Genomic DNA, 20,635 nt, shown 5'->3' on the forward strand with positions numbered 1-20,635 from the left:
ATTATCAAACTGTGACATTGGTCAGTGGGAGCCTATTCATATGGCCCCTGTGTTGGTGTTTGTCTCATACATTACACTGGCTTAATCTAGTAGTGCTCCTTGAATTTGCTCACAAGAGTTATACTGGGGTTCGATCCCGGGTTTCAGCACCAAAAAAAAAAAAGTTATATTGGACTGTCATAAAATGTTTTCCTTTGAAAATATGTCATTACTTCAACTCAGTATACTACTTAATAGAACATATTAGAAACATGTTTTCTGGCTCTAAAGTGCCAGTTTCCCAGGAAGCTGTTTTTGATGGTTTGAAACTAGGAACTGTTTGGATAAGTGATTTTGCCCTTCCTTCTATTTCCACAGGCCCGAGTCAAACCCTACCGAACCTTCAGATTTAATGAGTGTGTCTGTACACCTTACAATGCAGACTTTGATGGTGATGAAATGAACCTTCATCTTCCCCAAACAGAAGAGGCTAAAGCAGAGGCCCTTGTTCTGATGGGGGTATGTAGGGGGCTGCTCTCAGATTCCATGTGACAGCTTCAAAGGAAGGGAAGGCAGGAGCAGGTCCTTTAAAAAAACCCGAAAAACCTTATAATGGTGGTTAATTAGTGTCTGCAGTCAATCTAGGTACTTACAGTGGGGAGTGGTCATATTCTGACCTGTAGCAGATTCCTGGGAGAAAAATAGATGCTTCAACAGCAGTTATAACAATAGTTCAGATAAAAAGTGGCTTGACTTTTGGGTGTCACAGGAAAAGAAGATAGTCTACATACCTAGATTTTCTAGTAGGTAAAGATATTTTAAGCACCAATACATTAAAATTGATTATTTCATATTAGATAGAGTTACACACAAATACATGGGCGGGCGGGGAGAGAAAGGCCATAGAGGTTCACTCTGGTACATGCAGTGTCCAGAGCTCAAGCTGAGAGCCTCAGTCCATAGATTTCCATGCTCTGTCCATTGAGCTCTCTCCCCACACATATACATCAATACATTTTATTTTATTTTTTTAATATATATATTTTTTTACTTTAATGAGAAAGATACAAAGAGAGAAGAAAGACCAAAGCACTGCTCAGCTCTGGTTTATGGTGTTGCTGGGGATTGAACCTGGGACCTTTGGGGCCTCAAGCATGAGAGTCGTTTGGCAGAGCCATTATGCTGTTCTCCAGCCCAGCACCAATACTATTTAATCAACGTTGTGAATGGAAATTTGCCTAGAATATTTTACATGCTTCTGTGACTTTAAAAAAAAAATTTTTTTTTATCTTTATTCATTTGTTGGATAGAGACAGTCAGAAATTGAGAGGGAAGGGGTGATAGTGAGAGAGAAAGAGAGACACCTTACCACTTGTGAAGCTTTCCCCCTGCAGATAAGGACCGGGGGCTCGAACCTGGGTCCTTGTGCACTGTAACATGAGCGTTCAACCAGGTGTGCCACCACCTGGCCCTGCTTCTTTGACTTTTAAAGCACTTAATAAGCACCATTTTTTTTTTTTGTATTGATGCTTACCATTTTATTTTGTATTGATGCTTACCATTTTATTTGTATTGATGCTTACCATTTTATTTGTATTGATGCTTACCATTTTATTTTGTATTGACGCTTACCATTTTATTTTGAGAATCTTACAGCTGGACTCTCGTACTATGTAAAAGAGCCATACAGGGGCACACAGTACCTTCTGTGTGGACTTTTCCCCTTATAAACTGAATTAATTGCCCCAGACCGTTGAGTTTTTAGAGTTTTGTACTTTATTTTAGGTATACATGGTTTTGTTTTTAATTTTTTTCTTTAAAGTACATTTAAAAAAAAAATTTAGTTATTGATTCATGAGAAATGATAGGAGAGAAAGAAAGAACCAGACATCACTCTGGTACATGTGCTGCCGGGGATTGAACTCAGGACCTCATGCTTGAGAGTCCAATGCTTTATCCACTGTGCCACCTCCCGGACCACTTCATTTTGTTTTAATTTGTTAGGACAGAGAAATTGAGGGTAGGAGAGAGAAATGTTGTTTTCGACGGGTTATGTTGTTTTCGATGGGCTAGGTTGTTTTCGCCGGGCTGGCTTCACAGGTAGGTAACAGATGACCAGGGACTCATGGTTGAGCTGTAGGCAGTATGTCTTTATTCATGCAGGACGCAGCACAATCTAAGACGAGCTAAGTTAAACTCAAAGTACAGTACCGTAAAACTCACAATGCTGTCTTTATATATACTTGCCAAGTAAGGTGGAAACAGGATGTGACATAGAGAGGGTAGAGAGAAAAGTGACTGGTGAAAATCAGAGTGTGACAAAGAGGGGCCAGATTAGGCGAGAATCCTATCACTGAACCACAAATGCCCTGGAGGGAGGGTGGAACTTGTTAACAGTGGTTATGTAAATAAAATAGTGTTAAGCAGGGGGGATTTAAACCAAATGAAACAGAAGGGGTCTCATGCATACCAACAGAGAAACACTTCAGGGGCTTGAACCCTAGTCCATGCGCATTTGTAACATGTACCCTCAGCTGTGCTACCATCTAGCTCCTTTTTGGTCATTTATCTATTTATTTTCCAAGCCATTTAAAAAATTTGTGATTAGTAGTGGTTTATAAGATCAAAAGATTACTAGGTAAATAGTTCCATACCTCACCCATAACCAAAGTTCTGTCTCTCTTTTATTATTTATTAAAAGAAGGTCGTATCTGTGACATGATCCAACTATCTCTGGTAAATAAGTGTGTAAAATAATGTTTCTAAAAAAAAAAATAACAAACTGTTCATCGCTGCAAAGAGTGGGGAGGATTACACACCAATTTTCATTTGACAGCTCCATGCACACCAGAGAGTTGACTTTTTTCCTTTCTTTCCTTTTTTTTTTTAATTTTCCATTTTGTTGCCCTTGTATTTTTTATTGTCGTTGTAGTTATTATTGTTGTTATTGATGCTGTCATTGTTAGATAGGGCAGAGAGAAATGGAGAGAGGAGGGGAAGACAGAGAGGGAGAGAAAGATCAATAACTGCAGACCTGCTTCACCGCCTGTGAAGCGACTCCCCTGCAGGTGGGGAGCCGGGGTTCGAACCGGGATCCTTATGTCGGTCCTTGTGCTTCGTGCCGCCTGCGCTTAACCCGCTGTGCTACTGCCCAACTCCCCTTTCTTTCCTTCTTAGCCTTTTAAAATTTTGATTTTTTTTTTATTATTTTTAATCTTTATTTTGAATAGAGACAGAGAAATTGTGAGGGGAGGGGGAAATAGTGTAGGAGAGAGACACAGAGACACCTGCAGACTTGCTTCACCACTCATGAAGCTTTCCCCCTGCAGGTGGGGACCAGGGGCTTGAACCCAGATCCTTGCACATTGTAATGTGTGCGCTTAACCAGGTGCGCCACCTCCGGCCCCTTGATTTTTTTTTTTTTTTAATTTATTTTGTTTGAGAAAGAAAAATCTCAGAGCACTGCTCAGTTCCGGCATACAGTGATGCTAGGGATTGAACCCGAGGCCCCCAGGGTGTCAGATACGTGAGCTCAGTGTGTAGTCTGTTACCACCCAAGCTTGCTGCTCTTTATATTTTTGCTCCCAGGGTTGTCGCTGAGCTTCCATACCTGTGTGATTCTATCATTCCTAGTCTCAATTTCTCTCTGTCCTACCCAAGAAAATGACTAAAATTAAATAAAATTTAGAAAAGAGATTTTTTTTTTAAAATCACTCTATTGCGGAGGGTAGATAGCATAATGGTTATGCGAAGAGACTCTCATGCCTGAGCCTCCAAAGTCCCAGGTTCAGTCCCCTATACCACCATAAACCAGAACTGAACAGTGTTCTGGTTAAAAAAATAAATAAATAAACAAATCACTTTACTATAAGAAAAATAGAAGAAGAGTGATGCTACAGTATTGCTGCACAAATCATGAAACTTCTCTCATGTAGGTATATCCATGTGGTGGCTTGGTGTTCAAACCAGGTCCTCAGGCATGGTCAAGTGTGTGCTTTACCAGTGAGCTATCTTCTGGTCCCCTGTGTTTTTTATTTTAATGTGCCAAGCAATTTCTCCTCCTAGGGCACTACTCAGCTCCAGCTTTTGGTGGTGCTAAGGAATAAACCAAGGACCTTTGGTGCCTCTAGCATGCAAGTCTTCTTGCATAACAATCTCCCCAGCCTCTGTTTTTCATTCTAACAAGAATATTTTGTAATAGTAAAGTTTAGGGGGGCAGGTGGTGGTGCAACTGGATAAGCACACACATTACAGTATGCAAGGGTCCAGGTTAGGCCCCTGGTCCCCACCTGCAGGGGGAAAGCTTCACAAGTAGTGTGAAGTAGAGCTGCAGGTGTCTTTCTGTCTCTCTTCCTCTCTGTCTCCCCCTTTCCTCTCAATTTCTCTCTGTCTCTACCCAATCATAAATAAGTACGTAAAACAAAAAAATTAGAAAGTTTAGAATGTTGCTAGTGATAATAACTATTAAACTGCAGCCAACCATTTGACTTTGCATTAAACGTCCATACCATAAACACTTTATTATAATATTTCTTGTTAAAATTAACAATAAGACATGAGTTCCAGGTATGTTGGGATGGAGCAATCCACTAGAATAAATCTGCTCAGTTTTTTATTCCTTTTTTTTTTTTTTAATTGGGGAATTAATGTTTTACATTCAACAGTAAGTACAATAATTTGTACATGCATAACATTCCCCAGTTTCCCATATAACAATACAACCCCCACTAGGTCCTCTGAATCCTTCTTGGACCTGTAATCTCCCCACCCACCCACCCCAGAGTCTTTTACTTTGGTGGTTCCTGTACTGACTCAAAGCTAGGTGGGTCTCTAATTTGGATGTGACCCCAACACATACAGATCTCAGCCTCCTACACTCCAGATGATCCACTTCTCCACCCCAGGCAGTTTCTCCAAACGAGGTGATCTCTCTCCCTATCCCAGTTGAAAGAGCACCACTCTTTGTTCAGGTGAAGGCAGCCATCTAATCACTGATGGAAGAGGAGACCCAGAAAACCCACAGGTGCTGTGGGGGCGATAGTATAATGACTATGCAAAAAGCTGTCAGGCATGAGGCTCTAAAGTACCAGGTTCAATCCCTCAGCAACCTTAGGCCAGAGTTGTAGTGCTCTGGCGAAAAGCAAACAAACCCACAAATGCATACAAGCCCCTCTACAAATGTGTAAATTTTGGTTATATACTGAACAATTAACATCAGTTTTTGCCCACTGAATGTACTTACTACATCTTAGTTAAGTTCGATTTTAAAAATTTCTTGTTAAAAGTTAATACTAGGCGGGGTAAATAGCATAACGGTTATGCAAAGAGACACTCCTAAGGCTCTGAGGTCTCAGGTCCAATCCCCCCACCCCCACAACCATAAGGCAGAGCTGAGCAGTGCTCTTGTTTAAAAAAAAAAGTTAATATGTACAGCTGAGTAGTGCTCAAGTAGGGGAAAAAAAAACATGAGAAAGAAAAGTAGAGAAAATGAAAGAGGGGGCTGGGCAATGGTGTACCTGGTTAAGTGCATATACTGCCAGTCACAAAGATCTAGGCTGCTTCTTAGCAGACCATTCCCTTTTCCTCCTCCCCAATAGTTATAAAAGTCAGAAAAATGCTCATCCCAGGTGGCGGTAGATAGCATAATGGTTATGCCTGAGGCTCTGCAGTCCCAGGTTCAATCCCTTGCACCACCATAAACCAGAGCTGAGTAGTGCTCTGGTTAAAAATAAAGAATAAAGAAAAAAAAATGCTTATCTCCACCATTAATAAATAAAGGTTTCTAAAAAACTGAACAGCTAACATAATATACACATTTTCCCCTTAGACTAAAGCAAATCTTGTAACCCCAAGAAATGGAGAACCACTAATTGCTGCAATTCAGGATTTTTTAACAGGTGGGTTCATGAAATTTACTTGAAAGGAGATTGTGGAACATGACTCTGACTTAGCAGCCCATGCCACAACTTGAAAAGCTATTTAATTGTGCTCCTTTCTATTTGATAAGTCTGACTGTAAACCTGCTTGAGATCTTCTGTATTGCTAGATTACTCATTGAATCTGCGAGCATTTATTGAGCTCCTATCATAAATTATGCTTTTTTTTTTTCCCTAACCACTGAGCGTATAGCAGATAGTAAAATAGTCTCTTTACTTATGGAGCTTAAATTCTAGTTGAAGGAATCAACTACATATATATATATGTATATGTGTGTGTGTGGGTGTGTGAATCTCACTCTTCTTAGTATTAGTTCAAATAAAATAGATATGTTTTTGAAATTGGAACTTGGTGATACATTTTCCCCCACACTGTCATTCCTTTGCTTTGCTTTGTGTTGTTTCGTAATGTATGTAGGTGCCTATCTCCTCACTCTTAAGGATACATTCTTTGACCGAGCCAAGGCTTGTCAAATCATTGCTTCAATACTGGTTGGAAAGGATGAGAAAATCAAAGTTCGCCTCCCGCCCCCTACAATCTTAAAGGTTTGTGCTGAGGTGTGTGTGTGTGTGTGTGTGTCTTTTTTCATGAAGGGTACTTGAGATCAGATGTAGCAGTTGATGCTCTGGTTTCCTTTTCTCCTTTAGCCTGTCACCCTGTGGACTGGAAAGCAGATTTTCAGTGTCATCCTCAGACCTAGTGATGATAATCCAGTGAGGGCCAACCTCCGGACCAAGGGCAAGCAGTACTGTGGCAAAGGGGAAGATCTCTGTGTCAATGATTCCTGTGAGTTAAGACAATTGGTAATACTCTGGTTTCTCTTCAGATTGTATACATCTTTCGCCTTTTACAACTGGGGTGGGGTGAGGACTTGGCCGCCAATAGTAGCTACCTTTTTTTTTTTTTTTTTAATGCAGTGCCAGTGAACAGACCATGTGTATAACTAGTATGATGCCACTGAATGACCACTCCATTCCCCTAACTTTTTATTTTTCATTTTTAAAAAATATTTTTTTATTCCTTTTTGTTGCCCTTACTGGCCCTCACGTGTAGGGGGAAAGCTTCACCAGTAGTGAAGCAGTGCTACAGGTATCTCTTTCTCTTCCTCTCTATTCCTCCATCCTTCTGTCTTTATCCAGAATAAAAATAATAAAATAGAGAATGGTAAAATACCATCTTGACGTTAACCAAATTAATAAGTAATTGTTTAAAGACATCATCGTCGTTATCTTCCTAGATGTTACTATCCAGAACAGTGAGCTCATGAGTGGCAGCATGGACAAAGGAACGCTGGGCTCAGGATCCAAGAACAATATTTTTTACATCTTGCTTCGAGACTGGGGTCAGAATGAAGCTGCTGATGCGATGTCCCGGCTGGCCAGGCTGGCCCCTGTTTACCTCTGTGAGTATCTCAGTGTCCTTGGTGCTTAGTTGCTATCGTTGGGCTTTTAGAAGTCTTGTTTATTTTTTGTTGTTGTTGTTAACACATGCACATACCCCCACCATCACTCTGCACAGATAACACAAAGAAAAGACTTGTTTCAGGATAAATCATTATTGTTTTCTATCTCTCTCACTCTTTTTTTTTTGCCCCTTACCAGAGCACTGCTTAGTTCTGACTTTTGGTCATGTCTCAGACATAAAAGTCTATTGTGCTATGGAAGACACTCTCTTTGTAACCCTTAATTAATTAATTAATTAATTTTTTAGATTTCTATTCTTTAGATTTCTATTATTGAGAGAAGTAGAGAGAGAGAGAGAGAATCAGAGCATCACTGTGGTGTATGCATTGCCAGGGATCAAACTTCATGTTTAAAAGTCCAAGACTTTATCCATTGTGCCACCTTCTGGCCGACCCTTGCCTTTTTTTTTTTTTTTTTTAATTTTGGACAGAAAAACTGAGGGGAGGGGGAAAGACAGTGACACCTGCAGCCTTGCTTTACCATTCATGAAACTTCCTCCATGTAGGTGGGGGCCAGGGGCTTGAACCTTGCTCCTTGCACTCAATGTGTACACTCAACCAGATGGCCCATTGCCTGGGGCCACCTTTTTTTTTTTTTTTCTGATTAAAGTGATATTAACTTGTCTTGTTGCAAAGGTTAAATTTGCTTTTTGGTTGTTGTTGGTATGCTTCTAAATTCTGCTTCTAAGACCCCTTCTGTTGCATTGCTTGACGTAGTTTATTTACATTCCTTGTTTTCATTGGTTTAATCCCCACTGGTTTGTGCACTATTTTCCTTCTCCTCACCCCCTATCCTACGTACTTCCTCTTCCTGACACTTCCGCCTTAGGAGACATGAAAGACAGAGCTTTCTAATGAAGAGAGATTAGGTTAGATTAGATTGTTGAACTGCATCCCCGCTTGTCAACAAAGATTAAACTGCATTCCCAGCTCAGCCATGAGTCCCTGGTCGTCTGTCTCCTGCCCGCGAAGCTACTGGCAGGTTGTCACCTCAAAATCTGCGTTAGCCTCCTACTGTGTACCAGATTAGATGTTTACATGAAGTTTCTTGTTTTAAGATTCCTTCCTTACTAATGAGAGAGAGCCCCAGAGCATCACTCTGGCATAGGCGATGTTAGTGACCAGACTCTGTGCATGTGAGTCTGGCACTCTGCCCACTGGGCCACCTGAAGTGTCTTTAAAAAAATTTTTTTTTTAATTATCTTTATTTATTGGATAGAGACAGCCAGAAATCTAGGGGGAAGGGGGAATAGAGAGAAAGAAACACCTGTAGCACTGCTTAACCACTCGTGAAATTTTCCCCCACAGATGGGGGACCAGGAACTTGAACTTGGATCCTTGTGCTCTGCACTCAATCAGGTATACCACCACTGGGCCATCTTAAAATGTCTTAATAGACTGGTGGTACCAGGGCGCCTTGTGATGATCCCACTGGAGCCTCCACCTTTGTACTATTCTAGTTTTATTTGTTCATGTATTGAACATGCCAAGGGTCAAGAGATTTTTGCATACCTAAGACATCTTTAGTCTACTCTTATATTTGGTTATCATCCACCTACTTGCTGAGCACACCAGGGTGAGGGTTACTGACAATTCTGTGCACACCAGGGTAAGGATTACTGACAGTTAGTTCTCTCAAAGGTTGAGTTCACATTTGTCTTACTTTATTTCAGTTCTAAGATTTTTTTTTTAATATTAATTATTGGATAGAGACAGAAATTAAGAGAGGAGTGGGAGATAGGGAGAGAGGTAGAGAGATAGAAAGACACCTGCAGCCCTGCTTCACCACTCATGAAGTTTTCCCCAGGTGGTGTGACCAGGGGCTTGAACTCGGATCCTTGTACACTATAATGTAAGTGCTTAACCAGGTGTGCCACTGCCCGGCCAGTTTTAAGATTTTATTTATTTATAAGTGAGGGGTAGGGAAAAAAAGAGAAACTGCATTACTCTGATACATGAGCTTCTGGGGACCAAACTGGGGGCTTCATTCTTTAAGAGTTCAATGCTTTGTTTCAATGCATGTTTGTTTTTTGTTCTCTGTATTTTAGAATGATTTCTGAAAAGGGTGGCAGGCACAAAGGTCTTAGAGCCAGAAGTGAGTGGCTGGGAAAATGGCTTTACTGGCAGAGTTTGCAACTGTATGATGTTCCCATTTTGATCCCTGGTTATCCATCTACCAGAGTGATGCTCTGGTGTCGTCCCGCCCCATGTGAGACACCCCCCCCACACACATACACATAATACATGAAAAAGAAAAAGGAGCCAGAGTGAGACGGTTCAATCCCCATGTATTACCTTCTCAGGCTGCTCTTGAGCATTTACTGCCCACTGACTTTGTCATCAGTTAGTTGGGAACATTATTGTGCTTCTCACTCATAACGTCTCTGAGAAGATGTCCAGTCTTCCGTTAATTTAGTATAGCTCTAGAGGCAGATGTAGTCCATTTGTAGTTAACTAAATCGTGACCTACTCTTTGACGGTGTACACCTGGTCCCACACAGTGTTTGTACGCAGTGACAGTGCTCTTGTTTTTCCCTACCTGCCGTCCACTCTGCAGCTAACCGGGGTTTCTCGATTGGTATTGGTGATGTCACTCCTGGTCAAGGACTGCTGAAAGCCAAGTATGAGCTGCTGAATGCTGGCTACAAGAAATGCGACGAGTACATCGAAGCTCTAAACACAGGCAAGCTGCAGCAACAGCCTGGCTGCACTGCAGAGGAGACTTTGGAGGTGAGCCGGGCACTCCCGAGTTAGCTTAGCGATGACTTACTGCTCAGCGGCTCGTGCTGGCAAGCAGCAGAGGGGAGCGGGAAGTAAAGGCAGAGAAGCTTTAGCCCGTTGCAGCCCTGTGATGGTTGAGTATTTCTTACTTGTTTTTTTGTTGTTGTTGTTGCTGTTGTTTGTTTTTTGTTTTTTAATTTCTTTATTGGGGAGTTAATGTTTTATATTCAACAGTAAATACAATAGTTTTGTACATACATAACATTTCCCAGTTTTCCATATAACAATACAACCCCCACTAGGTCCTCTGTCATCCTTCTTGGATCTGTATTCTCCCCCTCCAAATACCCCAGAGTCTTTTACTTTGGTGCAAGATGCCAGTTCCAGTTCAGGTTCTACTCGTGTTTTCTCTTCTGATTTTGTTTTTCAACTTCTGCCTGAGAGTGAGATCATCCCATATTCATCCTCTGTTTCTGACTCATTTCACTTAACATGAATTTTTCAAGGTCCATCCAAAAAGAATGGGGAGAATACAGATCCAGGAAGGATGACAGAGGACCTGGTGGGGGTTGTATTGTTATATGGAAAACTGGGAAATGTTATGCATGTACAAACTATTGTATTTACTGTTGAATGTAAAACATTAACTCCCCAATAAAGAAATTTAAAAAAATATTCCAATAGACTCATTTCATTGCATGCTTACTTTCATTTATTTATTTATTCCCTTGTGTTGTCCTTGTTTTATTCTAGTTACTATTGTTGCCATCGTTGTTGGATAGGACAGAGAGAAATGGAGAGAGGAGGGGAAGACAGGTGGGGAGAGAAAGATAGACACCTGCAGACCTACTTCACCGCCTGTGAAGTGACTTCCCTGCAGGTGGGGGCCCGGGGGCTTGAACCAGGCTCCTTAACGCTGGTCTTTGTGCTTTGTGACACCTGCGTTTAATCCGCTGTGCTACAGCCCGACTCCCACATGCTTACTTTCTGTTGGGGTTTCACCAATGTTTTTTTTTAATTTGCTAGGACAGAAAGAGAACTGCATTACTACTTCACCACTTGTGAAGCTGCCCCCTGTGGGTATCACTGGAGACTGGAACCTGTATCCTTGCACATGGCAATGTGTGCATTCAACAAGATTTACCACTGTCCAGCCCCGTCACTGTTTTTTTTTTTTTTTTTTAATATTTTATTTATTGATAAGAAGGATAGTAGGAGAGAAAGAACCAGACATCATTCTGGCACATACGCTGCCAGGGATTAAACTTGGGACCTCATGTTTGAGAGTCCAACACTTTATCCACTGCGCCACTTCCTGGACCCCCATCACCATTTTTGTTTTTGTTTTCCAGATAAGGGAAAAACACCACAGCATTGAAGCTTTTTCCAGTATTGTGGGGATTGGGCTCAAATCTGGGTTGTGTATTACAAGTAGTGTAAGGAGTTTTCTGCTTCATACTACATATTATACTTTAGTTTATGCTGATGTTTATCTGCACATAGTGATATATAGAAACATTGTAATAGGACGTTAGACATAACACTGTATCTTTTCTACTTTTTTTTCTTATCACTTAAGAGTTTCTGAAAGTTTTACTAATTTACCATAAAAGTTTACAAAGTTTTCTTTTGCCTTAAAACCTTGTGAAACATGGAGATCTTTATTAAAGATAGGGCATGTGGGTCCTCTAAAGTTACTGGAGATCTAATATCTTGCTTAAATATTTTAATTTTTTTAAATGTCCCATTAAACATTTGTAAAAACAGAATCCATAAGACAACTCCAGCACACCTCTCGCTCTTTCTCTAACCAGGCTTTGATTCTGAAGGAGCTGTCCGTGATCCGAGATCATGCCGGCAGTGCCTGCCTTCGGGAGCTTGATAAGAGCAACAGCCCCCTCACCATGGCTTTGTGTGGCTCCAAAGGTGTGTGCACAGTGCTCTGGTAACTACTGTCATTCTGCTTTCTCCACATGCTTGTTTTTGTTCCAGAAAATGTAAGAATCAAAGCTTCAAACAGACCTTTAGTTTATAAGGGCGCGTGCGCGTGCGTGTGTGTGTTTAATTTTATAATGATCGACAAGATCGTAGGATAAGAGGAGCACAATCCCACACAATATCCACCACCAGAGTTCTGTATCCCATCCCCTCCATTGGAAGCTTTCCTATTCTTTTTTTTTTTTTTCAATATTTATTACCTTTTGTTGCCCTTGTTGCTTTTATTGTTGCGGCTATTATTGTTGTTGTTATCATTGTTGTTGGATAGGACAGAGAGAAATGGAGAGGGGAGGGGAAGACAGAGAGCGAGAGAAAGATAGACACCTGCAGACCTACTCCACCGCCTGTGAAGCGACTCCCCTGCAGGTGGGGAGCTGGGGGCTCTTTACACTGGTCCTTGTGCTTTGCGCCACCTGTGTTTAACCTGCTGCGCTACTGCCTGACTCCTGCTTTCCTATTCTTTATCCCTCTGGGAGCATGGACCCAGGATCATTATGGGGTGCAGAGGGTGGAAGTTCTGGTTTCTCCATAGACATGGGGTTTAGCTAGTCACTCCACACTCCCAGGCTGCTTCTACCTTTCTCTAGTGGAGTGTAAGGTTCTGGAGAGGTGCGGTTCCAGGAAACATTGGTGAGGTCAGGGCATATCTTTTAGAGTCCTGTACATGGCAGTTTGTGGGAGATCATTCACTTGGTAGCATGTGCTCTTTACCATGCACAACGGCCTGGTTCAGGTTCCCAGGCCACCTGACAGAAGCACCCTTCAAATAGGAAGCCTCACCAATAATGGAGGAGTGTTGTAGTATCTCCATATCTCTGTATCTCTCTTCCTATCACTCTCTCCCCCTCTCACTTAAAAAAATCCTTTTGGTAAAGTGGAATCATGTAAGCACAGAGTCGTAGCAAAAACCCTGGTGGCAGAAAATCATATAAGTAAACTACAGATTGAATCATTAACATGTTATAAAGTTTAACTCCTTTGAAGGAATTTGTTGGCAATATGTGCTAAGTTTTGAGAACCTTCAGCAAACTTGATCTTATTAAGCAAACAAACCAAACTCAAATCTAGATATTTTGAAAACATATACAAAGTTGCCCTTGTGTTAGCACACCTGGCAGAGCCCCTGGTCCCCACCTACAGGGGAAAGCTTCATGAGTGTTGCTGTAGGCATCTCATTTCCTCTTTCCATCTTTATCTCCCTTTTCTCTCTTGATTTCTCTCCATCTCTATCCAATAAATTTAAAAAATATTTAATAAAAATGGGAAAATATAAAAGCTTTAATTTTATAGTTACCCAGGACCTGGAAGTATTAAGTTTCATGGTACTGTCTCAAATTTGAAACTCTTCTTATCCTCTTCTCCTCTTTCTTCCCCTGGTATACGTGGCATACTTTCCCAGACCTGTATCTTTGCTGTCTACTCTTCGGTCCACTGTGGAATTCCCTCCACCCCAGTCGGAAAATGCTCCTTTGTCCCCATACACCTCTAATCCTCATTCTGTCTTCCTTTTGATCTACCCTTATTGTTGAGTTATGTTCTTTTACTATCCCTAGCTTATAAAATTGGGATTCTAGCCTGTGTTGTTTCTTCATTTATTTATTGTTGGATAGAGACAGAGAAATTGGGGAGAGGAGATGGGGGGAAAGAGACAGAGAGCTACCTGTAGCCCTGCGTCACCATTTGTGAAGCTTTCCCCCCTACAACGTATGCTGCAGGGGGACCTGCAGGTGGGGACCAGGAGCTTGAACCTATGTCCTTGTGCACTGTAATGTGTGCTCTTAACCAGGTGCACCACTGCCTGCCCCCTACCTGTGTTATGTTGTATTCCTTTTTTTTTTTTTTTTTTGCCTCCAGGCTTATTACTGGGGCTCAGTGCCTGCACTATGAATCCACTGCTCCTGTAGGCTATTTTTCCCATTTTGTTGCCCATGTTGTTGTTGTGTGCTTGTTGTAGTTGCTATTGTTGTCATAGCTGTTGTTGTTGTTGTTGTTGACTAGGACAGAGAGGAGGAGAGATAGACACCTGCAGACCTGCTTCACCACCTGCAAAGCGATTCCCCTGCAGGTGGGGAGTAGGGGGCTCGAACCGGGATCCTTACGCCAGCCCTTGCACTTTGCGCCATGTGCACTTAACCTGCTGTGCTACTGCCCGACTCCCAGTTGTATTCCTTTTTTATCCCACAATAAATGGATGTTACATTCCTGATCTGTTTCCTCAGGTTCCTTCATTAACATATCACAGATGATTGCCTGTGTGGGACAGCAAGCCATCAGTGGCTCTCGAGTGCCAGATGGCTTTGAAAACAGGTCCTTGCCTCATTTTGAAAAACACTCAAAGGTAAGCACAGTAGATTGGGCAGAACTTTGAAGTGTGACTGTCTGTAGTGAAGGGAGTAATGAAAGCTTTGGTTGATAACCTAGCAGTGCCTTTAGGAGTATATAGTACCTTGAGAGCTTGTTCGGAGGCTCTAGCAGGGGAGCGCAGCTGCTTGTATATCCTCGACCAAAGACCATTTTGGGGAAGATCATCATCTTCAAATGAGCGCGCACCTTCAGGAGGGACACATAGAGCGGTGAGGGAGGACGGGGATACCTGCCTAGCCAGCCAGATCGCCCTCACATCCTTCAGGGACATGCGAATGCTTAGGGTATTCTTTCTTAGTCCAAACAAGTTGTTTGGAAGGAAACTTACTAAAATTGAAGCATTACAATTTGGACAAATTCTCTCTTGTATATTCTCTACAAGGAGGAAGATTTTAGACTTCCATCCAGCCTTAAGAAATCAAAATGGGGGTAGGGGTAGATAGCAAAATGGTTATACAAAGAGATTCTCATGCCTGAGGCTCTAAGGTCCCAGGTTCAATCCCCTGTACTGTCAGCAGTGCTCTGGTAAAATTTAAAAAATTTTTAAAAATAATAACAGTAACAACAATAATAACTACAACAATAAAACAACAAGAGTGACAAAAGGGAAAATAAATAAAAAGTATATAAATCTTTATAGATCAAAGACTATTTGCCTTTTTATGTTAAGGTTTTTTTTTTTTATATTCCCTTTTGTTGCCCTTATTTTATTGTTGTAGTTATTATTGTTGTTGTTATTGATGTTGTCATTGTTGGATAGGACAGAGAGAAATGGAGAGAGGAGAGGGAGAGAAAGACAGACACCTACAGAGCTGCTTCGCTGCCTGTGAAGCGACTCTCCTGCAGGTGGGGAGCCGGGGTCTCGAACTGGGATCCTTACACTGGTCCTTGTGCTTTGCACCACCTGTGCTTAATCTGCTGTGCTACCTACCGCCTAACTCCCAAGTTTGTTTTTTTTTAATGTAGGTTTTATGTGAGTGTGTTTTGTTATAGTTTTATTGAAATACAATGCAAACAGTGTATTTATCCATTTAAAGTATGTAGTTCAGTGATCTAGACCATCACCACAACCTATTTTTAGAAAATATATTTTCAGTGCCCCAAAATGCAATCCCACAGTAACGATTCTGTTTATGAGGTGCGTATGTCTGGTCCACAGGAAAGATGTTTAGAAGGGTAGTATCTCCTCAGGGAATGGACAGGCTGCCTCAGTTAGTGAGGTGCCATACCAGTGAGGTCCTTGACTGCTTGCTGCTCTAAGGGTTGTAGCCGAGTTTAGGGTTCCCTCTTCTGAGCCACTTGCCTGTGACTGGCACGCCCTGTAGAATTCTGGGACCTCACCCTCCTGTCTCAAGTAAGGCTGCTTTGTGCTTGGGGGAAGGTCTTGTAAAGCCTGCCACTTGGTGAGAGTGCACTAGCCAGATGTTTATAATCTATAGGTGGAGTACATTGTGATTTAAATAGATTTTGGGATTGTCGGCCTTGAACTTTCCCCTTTTTTCCCCCCTGCCTCCCTTTAGCTCCCAGCTGCCAAAGGCTTTGTGGCTAATAGCTTTTATTCCGGTTTGACGCCAACTGAGTTTTTCTTCCACACAATGGCTGGCCGGGAAGGTCTTGTCGACACAGCCGTAAAGACAGCTGAAACAGGATACATGCAGGTAACTTAAGAAATGTAGGCGTTAGCAGTGGAGAAGGACAGGGCTCTTCAGATTTTGACTGTTGAGTATTTACATTGCACATGAGCTAGAATTTATTTGACTTTGGTATTTAAAAGGAAGAAATTACAAGTGTAGGTGCTCTACAAATAACCATTAAAAGGTAATAGGTTCCAAATCGTCCTTTGTGCCTTCACTGATCAAGACCAGGTCTTGATACATACTATGTGTCTCTCTGTATGTATATGTGTCTCTGTGTGTGTGTGTATATACATGTATGTACCAGTGCTTCTCTAGAGGAGAGTGTTTGCTGGAAGTGCATGCTGGGATATGATCTTAAACCCAATGAGTCTCTCTTCCCTAATACATAAAAATGAGGGTGGTCAGACATACCACCTCATGTTGAGAGGACTCTGCTTTTCATTTTGCACCATGTATGCAACTTAGTATCTTTCTGATTAACTCAGAGGACAGCTTGGAGACTTGGAGGGTGGTTCTTTCTCTGGTTGTAGTGTAATGGTCTCAGTTGAGGGCAGGGCTACTCTGGATGACATCCTGTGTCTCTGTCTTAGGCACACATCCTGTGTGGGTATGAAAATGCACCTGACTCAGGTGCATTCAGGGCAGGGGTAGATAGCATAATGGTTATGCAAAGAGACACTTACAGAGGCTCCAAAGTCCCTGGTTTAATCCCCTGCACCACCATAAGCCAGAGCTGAGCAGTGCTCTGGTTAAAAAAAAAAAAAGTTATGAATTCACCTTTATCTCACCTTGGAGCTTGAAGGAATCATGTTAAATGAGAACAGCCCGGACGATAAGGATGACTATAGGGTGATCTCACTCATGGACAGAAGTCGAAAAATAAGAATAGAAAAGGGGAAACACAAAATAGAACTTGGACTGGCTTTGGTATATTGCACCAAAGTAAAGGATTTGGGGGTGGTGGAGGAAGGGAACTTTGAGGCTCTGATGCATGATAGTGGAGGAAGATGACCTAGGCTGGTGGTAAGAGGGTTTTGCAGAAAGTTGAGAAATTGTATACATATGTCAACAGCTATATTTACTATGATTAACTAACCCCCCAATAAAAAAGAAGAGAAAATATACCTGAAATATGATAAACTTGTAAAAGTGTTAAATCATAAATAAAAAGTCCTTCTAATGTCACTTTCAGAAGACCATAGCAAAGGATTTCTTTTCACTCTGATTCTTCATTTCAGCTTTGTACTCTTATCTGATCTTTGTTAAATAAAATTAGCATATTGTCTACTTAAAACACTAGATAACACTCCCAAGTTTCTGGACCTTAAAATATGATCTGACTTAGGGTCTTCTCTCCTCCCATTGTGGATTCCAGTTCGAAATTGTAACCCTTTGCCAGGTGGTGGTCCAGTTGGTATGGACAAGTAAGGCCAAAACAAGCAAGATTGATGGAAGGTGACAATGGACTTGAGTTAGTAGATGCCTGTTTCTATAACCTCTCCTGTAGCTCTTGTATCATTACTTATGTCTTCGTTTTAACAGAAAACTTTCTTTGATTTTATAGCCTGCTACTTTTGCCAAAAACCCAGAGGAGGACTACCATGCTTTTATTGCTCTTGCAAGAATGTCTTTTGACTTCATTTTTTTGTCTTTACCTTTTTGAATTAGAGTATGACTTTCCCACACAAAGTATTAACCTAGAACAAATCAGTTTTGGCACCAGGGACTTTTGTTTTGATGTTGCCCAGAGGAAGATTTCTTGCCCTTTAATTCACTGAGCCAGTGCCACATTGCTAACTGGTGTGTTCTGCTGAAAGGTTCTCCCTCAGCAGATTTGAGCAGTGGCTGCTGCCTGCTGCTTCAAACACAAAGCTGTCCCTGTTCTCTCTTCTTTCCCTTCTGTCCCAGAAGAGAGCCTGCACCTGATCCTCTGTAACTCATATTGAAGTCCACAGGGGTCCTGGATTAAGTTGTGTTAGACATGCAAAGCTGTTGCATTAATTTATACCTTGGGGAGAAAAGAGAAGTCAAAACAGCCTAGGAAAACAGTTAATGCTTGTAGTGTCCTTTGAGGGTGATAGAGTTTTTAATTACGTGTATTCTAACACACCAAAAAGCCTGAGGTGGGCACATATTCTAAATCCCACTGCACAGGCTAGTGAGACAATTTTGGACTTGTTCTTGAGGTATGGGGACTCATTTAAGGATTTCTAGTAATGTTTTATGCGATTAAAGTGTTCATAACCTTGAAATTTAAGAGTTTCACATTTCAAGAGTTGCAAGTCTCATTTCTCAAAGTAGCTGGGTTTTTATCCCCCCCCCTTTTTTTTTTTTCCTAGAGAAGACTTGTGAAATCCCTTGAAGATCTTTGCTCACAGTATGATTTGACAGTTCGAAGCTCCACGGGTGATATTATCCAGTTCATTTACGGGGGAGATGGCTTAGACCCTGCAGCAATGGAGGGAAAAGATGAACCATTGGAGTTTAAAAGGGTTCTGGACAATATCAAAGTAAGATTAAACATTACATCTGGGGTTAGAATGGTTTCAAGCTTGTTTAAGACTGACAGTGTCAGTTATAATGTTACACAGTTAATGTTTCAGTCATATCTGCTTAACCACTGGTTAGAATTTTTCTTATATTGCTCTGTGTGATTTCCCCCTTATTAAAAAGGAGTGCTCACTTCAGTATGATATGTACCAAACATTAAAGAGGAAAAATATTTTTACAGAATGAAGTATTGTTAATAATTAAATGCTCATTAGAAGAATAAAAGCTTTTGTGTCTAGTAAATGCGATGCAAGCCAGTGTGAGAAGCCACAGGTATGAGAACCATGTACATTTCATATAATTGAACCAGAGCCATAATTTAGAACAGCACTGGGGAAGTAGTTTGACAATATTAGTCTCAGTTTAGGTGTGGGTGCCATTTTAATTTTTTTTTTAATACTTATTTACTTATTTATTCCCTTTTGTTGCTCTTGTTGTTTTATTGTTGTAGTAGTAGTTGTTGTTATTGATGTCATTGTTGGATTGACAGAGAAATGGAGAGAGGAAGGGAAGACAGGGGGAGAGAAAGAGAGATACCTGCAGAGCTGCTTCACTGCCTGTGAAGCGACCCCCCTGCAGCTGGGGAGCTGGGGGCTTCATCTGGGAGGTCCTTGTGCTTGGTGCCATGCATGCTTAACCTGCTGTGCTACTGCCCGACTCCCATGTGGGTGCCTTTATTTATTTATCTATTTACTTATTTAAAGATTTTGTTTATTTATGAGAAAAATAGGAGGAGAGAGAAAGAACCAGACATCACTCTGGCACACGTGCTGCCGGGGGTTGAACTCGGGACCTCATGCTTGAGAGTCCAAAGCTTTACCACTGCGCCACCTCCCGGACCACATGTGTGGGTGTCTTTTAACCAACAGTTCCATTTATCAGATTGTACCCTACAGAAGTGATCTAAGTGTGCCAAAAGTGTTTTCCCAGCATTGTTTATTGAAGTGATGCGTAGTGGAGAATACGTCAAATACATCATGGTCTACCATACAGTGAGATAACAAATAGCTATTAAAACATCGAGAAATCCCATGAATTGGTATTGTCACTCTTTAAATTTTTGGAGTTTTTTTAAAATGACAATATTTCTAATAAAAATCTGGACTGGGGTGAAAATTGGAAGTAATACCAACCAAACAATATTTTACAAAATCATCTATCAGCCAATCTTAATTTTACATCCTCAGATTAAAGATAGACTCTATCTTTAAACTCTAAAAATTGAGTTTGGACTGTTGTACCAAAGTGAAAAACTCTGGGGGTGGGGTAAAGCAGATTTTCAGCTTCACTAGAGGGGATGGGGGTAGGGGCCTTTTGTGGTAGGAATAGTGTTAATACGCACTCCTATTAATTTATAGTCTTATAATTCACTATAACATAATGAAAAAAATCAAAGATAGACTAGTGTTCATTTTAAAAGAAATTCTAGGTTGCTAAAAGGAACACTCTGTAAGATCGCTTGGTTTCTTTTGAATTCTTTCATTTAATGTTGCCCCCCCACACACACACACACACACATAACTGTATTTCCTTTTAATACTTGAGGCAGTTTTCCCGTGTCAGAGTGAGCCTGCTCTCAGTAAAAATGAACTCATCTTGACGACAGAGTCCATCATGGCGAAGAGTGAGTTCCTCTGCTGCCAGGACAGTTTCTTGCAGGTGAGTGTTACAGTGGTTACACCAAGCCTCAGTGTCGGGCAGACAGCTTGCCAAGTGCTGGCAGCTGAACTTATAAACTGAAGGATTGTCAGTATCAGTGCCAGTGTTTTCTTTGTTCAAAATAGACAATGACCTAGGCAAAAATCTCATCAAATGAAAAACCATGTCCATATTAGTTATTAGTCATTGGCACAGATATTTCTCTGTTTAAAGACAAGTGCTTCCCCCCACCCCCATCCCCAGAGGTACGCTATAACCGACCTTTTTGTCCCATGGGTCAGCCATCAGTCATTAGTCCTGAATCTCACTAGTTTTTATTAGTAGTGAT

The 20,635-nt window shown here is 41.3% G+C and overlaps 1 protein-coding gene across 2 annotated transcripts in view; it reads left to right on the plus strand.

Moving 5' to 3' along the window:
- Positions 1 to 20,635, plus strand: part of POLR3A (RNA polymerase III subunit A) — a 68,511-nt gene that overhangs the window by 23,735 nt on the left and 24,141 nt on the right. For both annotated transcript variants that reach the window (XM_060206172.1, XM_060206118.1), the window contains exons 11-21: positions 358 to 498; positions 5,807 to 5,876; positions 6,334 to 6,461; positions 6,564 to 6,702; positions 7,154 to 7,318; positions 9,936 to 10,108; positions 11,914 to 12,025; positions 14,317 to 14,435; positions 15,982 to 16,119; positions 18,438 to 18,608; positions 20,194 to 20,307. In XM_060206172.1, the coding sequence (XP_060062155.1) occupies positions 358 to 498; positions 5,807 to 5,876; positions 6,334 to 6,461; positions 6,564 to 6,702; positions 7,154 to 7,318; positions 9,936 to 10,108; positions 11,914 to 12,025; positions 14,317 to 14,435; positions 15,982 to 16,119; positions 18,438 to 18,608; positions 20,194 to 20,307 (1,470 nt within the window). The remainder of the gene's footprint in view (positions 1 to 357; positions 499 to 5,806; positions 5,877 to 6,333; positions 6,462 to 6,563; positions 6,703 to 7,153; positions 7,319 to 9,935; positions 10,109 to 11,913; positions 12,026 to 14,316; positions 14,436 to 15,981; positions 16,120 to 18,437; positions 18,609 to 20,193; positions 20,308 to 20,635) is intronic.

Source organism: Erinaceus europaeus, chromosome 1 (assembly GCF_950295315.1).
Source record: "Erinaceus europaeus chromosome 1, mEriEur2.1, whole genome shotgun sequence".
Taxonomy (NCBI): domain Eukaryota; kingdom Metazoa; phylum Chordata; class Mammalia; order Eulipotyphla; family Erinaceidae; genus Erinaceus; species Erinaceus europaeus.